The 9837-nt window shown below is 31.7% G+C and overlaps 1 protein-coding gene across 1 annotated transcript; it reads left to right on the forward strand.

The window, feature by feature from the left end:
* The first annotated feature begins 1939 nt into the window (after positions 1–1939).
* Positions 1940–8745, forward strand: LOC137807698 (ABC transporter B family member 25). Its single transcript, XM_068608456.1, has 17 exons — positions 1940–2413; positions 2998–3066; positions 3168–3203; positions 3294–3368; positions 3523–3647; positions 3778–3877; positions 3967–4138; positions 4669–4787; positions 4863–4973; positions 5071–5215; positions 5430–5562; positions 6511–6586; positions 6681–6746; positions 6915–7022; positions 7742–7849; positions 7936–8133; positions 8240–8745. Exons 1-17 carry the CDS (start codon positions 2363–2365, stop codon positions 8444–8446), a joined length of 1899 nt encoding a protein of 632 aa, XP_068464557.1. The 5' UTR covers positions 1940–2362; the 3' UTR covers positions 8447–8745.
* The last annotated feature ends 1092 nt before the right edge of the window (positions 8746–9837 follow it).

Here is a 9837-nt window from a genome sequence, read left to right on the forward strand (position 1 = left end):
TAAACACATGTTCCATCTTTGATAATTACTACATGTATTGATTTTAAAAAAAATTACATTAATACACGTTAATCTTGAAGACAACCTTTTACTCTTTTGTTTTTATAGCTTTTGTAAATTAAAAATCTTTAATATTTTCATAAAGGTTAATTGGATATTAATGTCAACTTTTCTTAATAAAAAAATGTCACAATTAATAAAAATAAACTACATACTTAATTAATGACAAAGTAAAAAAAATTAATGAAATTAAAGTTTTTCATTAAAATTATTTTTTTATTACACTAAAAACGAAATGTACTTATTGTATTAAATGAACTATTTAACTTTTGTAATATGTCATAAGTTAAATAGACGTACTTTCCTCATAAAACTATGTATAATAACCTTTTCTATAAACACTTTTTAAAAAAAAAATGATTTACATTTTGTAAAAAAATTCATTAAGCAATAAATTAGATAATATGAAAATTTTAAATATTTTTGGAAAAATTTAATATGATAAAACTTTTACAGATAAGCTTATGTATAAAATAAAATAAAATTTATGAACAAATATTTTACTCTTTTGTTTTCTTTTCTGAAAATTCTTGTTATATATAGTGCCAAAATAAATAAGATTGCAACAAATTTTCTCTAGGAATATGTACCTTTTATTTTTATTGTTTTATGTAAAATTTGTTTGATTAAGTGTTTGCCTGTCTCAAAGGTTTGATGGAAAAGAGTGAGATAAGTTGATATAAATTGTTTAATTAATTACTGTCATTGAATTTAATTTTATAGATACTTTCCCATTCTTAATCTAACAGGATGTTTAAAATTCAGATGGAAAGGAGAAAAACGGAGAAAAGAAATCAACAACATGATATTTTCAAAATAGTTTATAGTCTATTTTAGATAATTTAAAAAATAAATGTCTTCAAATGGATATTTTAAAATGTTAAAAATCAATTTTAGATTACATTTTAAATATATATTGATCATAATATCCTTAGAATATGTAATCCGAAACTTTTAATGCATTCTTAATTATATTTTTTTAAATATTTTAAAAGGTCTTTTTATGTTTATAACGAAGAGGTACAAAAAGAAATGATAGAGGTGCTCAGGGTAAAAGTCAGTCTTTCATGGTTGGCCCGATGGCATTCTGCCTGGCCCATTTGAGCTTTGAATTACCAACAATCAAATTTTTCAAAAATGGTAGCATTATAATGATTATATAGTTATTATCTTGTCACTGAGTTCTTAATTACTTGTCATCAGAATTCTGTCTCAGAGAAATAGATTTTATTATTCTTTCATATTGAGTAAATATATTTTAGTCTTTATTAATAATTACTAAAAAATATTTGTTTAAAAAATGTGTTAAAGCAAGTTAAAATCGCAGAAACAATAACGTTATTGTCCTAAAAAATAAATAAACTGAAACATTTATTGATTTTGTCAAATAATTATTATAGTCAATATTTAAACATATTTGTTTGGTTTATCCACACATCAGAACACGTGCTTTGAATAAACAAAAAAAAACCACGTATTTCCTCCCTGGAGTGTGGGGCCACATTCACGGACTGAACTAGTGGGATATTCTTTTCCTTCTTCACTCCTCCATTTATAATTTTTTTTAACCAAAAAATGTAATTAATGAAGAAAAGACAACACAAATCAAACAAAAAAAACAACTACATTATCGCCATGTACATCACTACCTACGTCATCATGGAAAAAGACTAATATTTTTCTACGTATATATATAATATAAAAAGACAAATACTTTTTTGGTTACTGGAATAGGCCACTATATAATATACTTATATGGTTATAATAAATAAAATAAATAACTTGTTAACATATTTGGCCGCTTATAGGTATTTCAGACCCGTGGAGTAACGTAACTGGATATTCTTAGAAATAATATTCCTTTTCTTGCTAACATCGCAATTGAACTTTCTCGAGTAAAAGTCGTCTCTATTGGTATTTTATGAATTATATTAAACAAATTATGAAAAGAAGACCTTAATTTAAATTAAAAAATAACTTTATTTTTTAATTAAGCATCTAGATTACATGACTTTATTTTGGTTATAAATTTGAATGTAAGGATGTGAAAATGAAATAAATGGAGAGACACACTCCTTGCATGCCTAACCCTAAGTAGTTTTCCAAAAGAAAATAAGTGAAAAATAATTTTCTAAAGATAGAGTGCATGTTGACTAACTCCCAACTAACACAATTTTGTTTTTTTTATTTAATTTTTTTTATGGACGGAAGGAAGCGAACGTAACGTTTGGGTGTTGGCGGTGTGGTTGGTATCTATATAGAGAGAGTGGAAGTGAGAGAAGCATTGGTTGAGAGATTGAAAATGAATGGATTAAGAAGTGAACGAGCCCCTCTCTTGGAATCGGCGCGTGGCGTAAGTCAATTCCTCTCCCTCTCCACTATTTTTCTTCGCTTTTCTTCGATTGTTTCTTCTTCTCTACTGCAACACTGTCATTCATTGCTACTTCTGTCATCAATTCAAAAACACACGCTTCTTCACTGTAATTCACTGCCTCCGGGATGATAATAATAAATAATACTTTTTTTTTAGATTTTTTTTTTGTATAAACCACTTTCTGTTAAGTTGTGTTATGGAAACTCTGTTCAGTTGAAACCAGAGTTGAAGTCTTTACTCTTTTTTTTTTTTTTTTTTCATTTTGAGGCATGAATGAAATTAAAATTTACGTGAGAGATTATGGCTTTTTGACGGTTTCAAACTTTGAGGAACTCGTGCATGGTTTGTTGGTTAAGGTTTTTACCCTGTGACGATTGCTCCCTGGAACTATTAATTTAGTCCCCGATTCTTGGTACGGTCATGCATTTTTCTTTGGTGAATTGTATGGTTATGGATTGGGTACAGTCAATGTAAAAATCTTGGATAGGGTCGTGGGCAATTGGACATATTTCTGCGACTGCATTTATCGATGTGGTACTCCATTAATTTTTGAAGCTATACAGGAAAGAGGAAAGAGGGATGGTGGCTCTGAAGGTCAAGTCTCAGACCTTGAACATGGTGATGCAGTGCCGGTAATTACTGTTCACGCATCATTTAATTCTCTTTGTAACAAATCATAGCGTTAACATCATGTTATATTTGCATTTGCTAACTTAATGCGTGGACATTACAGGCGGCAAATGTGGGATTCTTTCGAGTATTTTCACTCGTAAGTGGCCATTGTTTCTTTTGATGAATTGGTGCCGTGTTATTGTGATCATTAAAGCTGCTTCTTTTGTTCGTTTGAAATTGATTGCAGGCAAAACCTGAGGCTGGGAAGTTGATGATCGGTACTGTGGCTCTTTTGATTGCAGCCACATCAAGTATCTTAGTTGTATGTTTTTTTTAATGCCTTCCTCTTCCGGTCCCTCTTACACACAGAGATACTAAATATTCTGTCAGCATGTATTTACGTTATTTGCTGTCACCATTGCTGGATGTAAGGTTCTACCTGCTTTCTAATGAACATGGAAATATTCTTGCTGCAGCAAAAATTTGGTGGGAAGATAATTGACATTGTCTCTAGGGATATCCGGACTCCAGAGGAGAAAGATGAAGCTTTGGATGCTGTTAAGAGCACCATACTAGAAATCTTTCTGATCGTTGTCTTTGGGTATGATCCTTGCTTGAGTACTTTCCAATTTATCATAGACATAGATTTTACTCTGAACTCATGACTTCAGATCTATCGCATGAATTTTATTGGATCCAAAGTGGTTCACTGAGTTTTCATGGTTTTCTAGATCAATTTGCACTGCACTTCGAGCTTGGCTTTTTTATACTGCTAGTGAAAGGGTTGTTGCACGGCTGAGAAAGAATTTGTTCAGTCACCTTGTAAACCAGGTAAAACGATAATGGCTCTTGTTTTGCATCTCTTTTAGGTGTGTTACTTTCTCTGACAGGCTTGTTTATTATGGATGATGAGTTTTCAGGAGATAGCTTTCTTTGATGTTACCAGAACCGGGGAACTTTTAAGCAGGCTATCTGAAGATACACAGATCATAAAGAATGCTGCAACTACCAATCTTTCTGAGGCCCTGAGAAACTTTTCAACTGCATTTATTGGTCTTAGTTTCATGTTTGCAACATCATGGAAGTTAACGTGTGAGTAATTCAACATTGAAGAAATGCAAATAATGTTTATCCTAATCAATGTTTTTAAAAAAATTAAACCGGTCATTGAACTAGTGGCAGCTTGGTAACTTATGATTCAACTTTAGTCAAAGCAGTGATAGTTAATTAATTTTTTTAATATCGTACAGTATATTAAGCAATGAATTAACATAAAATGATAAAAAATCAAATCAGATAAATTATAACATTAGCATAAAAGGACTATATTGTAAATCCTGCGTAGACAGAAAAATAATAAATGATAGCAAACCTCATTTGTGCCAGTGGACCTTGTACATGTACATGTATTGTTGATTGAATAAAGGATAAAAAAGTAAATAAATAAAAAACTTGTCCAAACTGGTTTTTTGCCACTGGTTTGAGTGGTTCTCTGAATGACTGATCTTTCAATTTTTCTAGATTGAAAACTGAACCACTTCTTTGGTTTTCTGGCCAATCTGGTTCACCCAGGTGTTCTTATCCATTATCCTAACTTCTCTCTTTCTCATCAACCCTTGTAGTGTTGGCTTTGGCTGTTGTACCTGTTCTTTCTGTTGCTGTTCGCAAGTTTGGCCGTTACCTGCGTGAACTTTCTCATAAAACTCAAGCTGCTGCTGCATTAGCTTCATCAATTGCGGAGGTATGCCTTATTCACCAAACAGATATCATAGGAAAAGATAGTTTAACTTTTATTAATTTCATCTGTGTTGCACAGGAATCCTTTGGTGCAATAAGAACAGTAAGATCATTTGCCCAAGAAGAATTTGAAATAACACGCTACTCAGAGAAAGTTGATGAAACACTTAATCTTGGACTTAAACAAGCTGTGAGTTAGCCACTTATATTTGATACCTGTTTCGGTGTAACTTTATTTATCCACCTTTATAACTCTTAATCTTTTATACATCTCTTTGGCAATGCAGAAAGTTGTTGGACTCTTTTCTGGAGGCCTTAATGCTGCATCTACACTTTCAGTTATTGTAGTTGTTATCTATGGAGCTAATTTGACAATCAAGGGTTCCATGTCCTCTGGCGATCTTACATCTTTCATTCTTTATAGTCTCTCAGGTAAGTTCTTGTTTCTATTTTTCCCATTTACATTAGAATGAAACCAGGAAAACATTCGCATTTGAAAGTATGTATGATCCATGGATATTTGCTATTAGTTGGTTAAGATTCTTGTCGTTATATTCTCTTGGTTTATTTCAGTGATAGTTTAACTGTTGTATTTGAACTACCTGTGTTGTATCGATATTGACTCAGCTCGTTTACCTTCTTGTAGTGGGTTCTTCTATATCTGGTCTGTCAGGATTGTATACAGTAGTTATGAAAGCTGCAGGTGCTAGCAGAAGGGTATTTCAACTTTTGGATCGTACCTCATCCATGCCCAAGTCAGGAAGTAAATGTCCACTGGGGTGAGTTTCATATAATTCCTAAAACATAACTTTAAATTCTAGCAACAGAAAACAACACACTTTGTACAGTAGGGTGAAATTAATATGGTACTCACTAAATAGGAGGCAAGACCCGTCATTGAGTGGAGTCACTCGTGAATTTCACTAAATAGTAAAGAGCGTATATGGATTTATATCTGTCATGCTATTCATTGAGGATTTGTCTCTCATTTTACCAATTATGTATTTTACTATCCTTAAACTTGGTCTAGGATGTGCAGATGAAGGAACTTGCCTTTTTGGAATATTTTACTAAATGATTTTACAGTGTCCTGTCCTGACTATACATTCAAATCTTGTATTTCCTATGAAAAAGTGGTTAAACTCGTTATAACATAGACCTTGCAATATTTAGACACTTATGCCTTGTTTGCTATTGTTTTTAAAAACACTTTTCTGTTTTGTAAAATTTGTTTGTCTCCTAAGCACATTTGAAAACGCTTGTCTACTGAACACATTTATGTCTTTTGAAAGTTTTTCTCTTCAGCGCCTTAAACAAAAGAACAGAGGATGAGAAAACATCTCCATGCTGTTTATGTTTTTTGGTTTTTAAAACGCTTATTTTTGGAGACCATTTTCAAAAGTTAATAAAATTTGAATGATAAATTGATAGTACTGTTGTAAAGATGTTTTAGAAAATAGTTTTAAAATAAAAAGGTAATAAGAAAATCAAACATGTCTTTATAGATGTTGCCGCTGTTTTTTTAAGTGCTACAGAGAGGGGAAACTATATAATATAGAGAATAAATGTCTAAGATAGGGTGAGAATCCAAAGATTCATACACATCTTTTTCACCCTTTCTATTACATAATGCAAATTTCAGAACCATTTCATGAATTAAATATATCCCTTTTCTGAAATTTTTATTCCTTTGAATGATAAGTGGCACTAAATGCTTTTTATTGTAGTGATCAAGATGGGGAAGTAGAACTAGATGATGTGTGGTTTGCCTATCCATCACGCCCTAGTCATCCAGTGCTCAAGGTAATAACTTCCTTTTAGTTTTATGTTCAAGCATTACAAATGTTCAGGCATCCGGTAAATAATTAAGCAAATTATCTGCACTGTTTATATTCAGGGCATTACATTGAAACTGAATCCAGGATCAAAGGTTGCTCTTGTTGGTCCAAGTGGTGGTGGAAAGGTATAGTACACATCTTTATTTTCCCTTTCTTGCTGTTTTTCTTTTGGAGTTTGTCATTCCACAAGGTTCTTATTTAATGAGCTTGGGTTGAAGAGGCATAGAAAGGTAAGCAAGGTGGAGTGAAAGAGAAAACACCATGCGCATTAACTTGTTTCTTATTTTGTGCAGAGTACAATTGCGAACTTAATTGAAAGATTTTACGACCCAACCAAGGGAAAGATTCTACTGAATGGGGTTCCTTTGGTAGAAATATCACACGATCATTTGCACAGAAAGGTATGTTGACCGTAGTCTTTTTTTTTTTAATTTAAGATTTTAAGATTTTTTTTTTTTTTTTATAGAATCAAGTGTTTGAATTTAAACAATACAATTTTCTTTTGTTATTTCTATTTACTATCAAACACAGGGACCATGGATTTTTAGTTTAGCACTACAGCAGCTGTTTCAGCGTAGGACACAATGAATTTTAACATTTTAGCAAGTGAATATCAAAAGTACATTTTACAGAACACAACAAATTTATAACATTTTAGCAAATGAATATCACAAGTACATTTCAGTACATATTAACTTTATATAAGACATTTATACACTACTGACAATGATTTTCCAATTTAGTGTTGTAGACTCGTAGTCTTGTTTTTAAATTTTAGGAACGTAAATGTCTTGCAGTATTATGAATTCATGAGTATAGGATAAAATCCGGATATATTAACTTAATAAGAAGTCAAGATGGAAAGCTATTTATTAATTCATGCCTTTTACCTATCATGTTGTCACTTATTACTACTACATTTCTTACTGTGCTGTCTGATTGCGTTCTAATTAAGCTTGATATTGAGAATGTAAAATTTGGTGCTTGAGAAATTAGATTGGTGTATTACAGGTTTAATGTGATATGCCCATGGTAACAAGCAATTGGACTCCTCAAAATCTGCAATTCTTTTTGTGATTTTGATAACTTAAATTAATGCAGTTTGCTCGTGTCTTTGCAGATCAGTATAGTGAGTCAGGAGCCTACACTCTTCAACTGTTCCATAGAGGAGAACATAGCTTATGGATTTGATGGCAAAGTGGATGCTGTTGATTTAGAAAATGCTTCTGTAATATTTTCTAAATCTTCATTCTGCAATAAGACACTTCTCTCCCTAGTCTCATTTGCTCATTATTGGTATGAATTTGAATGCAGAAAATGGCCAATGCACATGAATTTATATCAAAATTCCCAGAAAAATACCAGACCTTTGTTGGAGAGCGTGGGGTAAGGCTTTCAGGAGGGCAGAAACAGAGAATAGCAATTGCTAGAGCCCTGCTTATGAACCCAAAAATTCTCCTCTTGGATGAAGCTACCAGTGCCCTAGATGCTGAAAGTGAATACCTAGTGCAGGTGAGTTAACATGCTATTTTGGTTGCCATTCTTTTTCCAGTTTCATGCTCATATAAACTTGCTTTTGCCCTTACACAATATGCTAATGGTGATGGATACGGAGCAGGATGCCATGGAGTCTCTCATGAAAGGAAGAACAGTTCTAGTGATTGCTCATAGGTTATCAACTGTTAAAACTGCTAACACCGTTGCCGTTATATCTGATGGCCAAATAGTTGAGAGTGGCACCCATGATGAGCTTCTTAGCAAGAACGGCGTCTATACTGGATTAGTCAAGAGACAACTACAAACAACAACAAAAGTTGAAATCTAGTATCGTCCCAGCTAATTATGAATAACCAAACCTACCACCTTGTTCGTTAGACACTAGTCTTCCCGCAAGAGGAGGGGCATATAATACTCAGTCTCCAGTTCCTAGGAAGACCTTCACTTCCACGGATGCAAGTTATGGCATTACCCTCTGTTTGATTGAGAGGAAAGACGAGGGAAGAGAGAAAGAAATTGCAAATTATATTGAAGAGGAAGAAAGAGTTTTGATTTTCTTTCCTAAAGGTCAAATTTTCCCTTTAATTTTACTCAACCAAATAAAAGAAAATGTGTTATTATTTTGAATTTCTTTCTTCTACTGCTAGTTAGTTAGCATCCGGTCTATAGACAAAACTTGTCCTTCGATTACCTATTATGTTTTGCAGCATTTTAAACGGCCTAACACCCAAGCTCTGGAACAGAAAGTAATTGGTTTGATCTACAGTAACATATGCTTTCATCTTCCTAAAACACTGTAGCTCCCATTAGCTATTTAATGCACAAGTAATTATCATAAATCATTCCTATTATGCTTTCAAACTATGTTGACACATGGCACTAACATGAAATAATAATAATTTTAAAAGAGCAATTTCAGAGCTTAATTTTCGTGTTAGAATAAATATGTAGTATCAATGATTATTTCAAAATATAAATAACTATCGTTATTATAAAAATCGACAAAGTTATAATACATGTACACATAAATTTGTAATAGGAGATAATAGTACATAAATGTTTATGTTTACAGTACTTTAATATTTTTTTATATTCGTTTTTCATAACTAGGTTCTCTTTTTTAAAGGGATTTTTGAGGCATACTTTAAAAAAAATTATTGGAGTTAATTCATAAATCAAATGAGCTGAATTTAACTTAAAAATGAACTTTTTAAGTAAATAAACTGATTTTGAGTTATGTATAATCCAACTCGACTAATTTATGTGTTTAAATATATATATATATATATATATATATATATATATTTTGTACAGTTAAATTTATATTTTTTTTTACTGTTTAACTTTTGTATAAAATAAATAAACAAAAGTATGTCAAATAATCGTAGTGACTTGTGTCTTGTGGTTCATCATCTTGTTATACATGTCTTTATAGCTTGTATCCATTGATTGTATTTTTGAGAAACACCAAAACAAGCATACAAATTCAAACACCAAAATAAGCATATAAATTCTGAGATTAGGTGTGCGAATGTTAGAACAATTTTAAAAAAGAGCAAATCAACTTTCTTTAAGATTAAATGTCCATACATTTTGTCAAATGCATATAGAGATGTCTATCTGTTTATGTCATATAATGATTTCAAATACATATCTTTATAGCTTGTATCCATTGATTATTTAGATCAATTTGTTCTTCTTGTGTCCAAAGCTTTGGTT

This window comes from Phaseolus vulgaris, chromosome 3 (genome assembly GCF_000499845.2).
Source record: "Phaseolus vulgaris cultivar G19833 chromosome 3, P. vulgaris v2.0, whole genome shotgun sequence".
Lineage (NCBI taxonomy): Eukaryota > Viridiplantae > Streptophyta > Magnoliopsida > Fabales > Fabaceae > Phaseolus > Phaseolus vulgaris.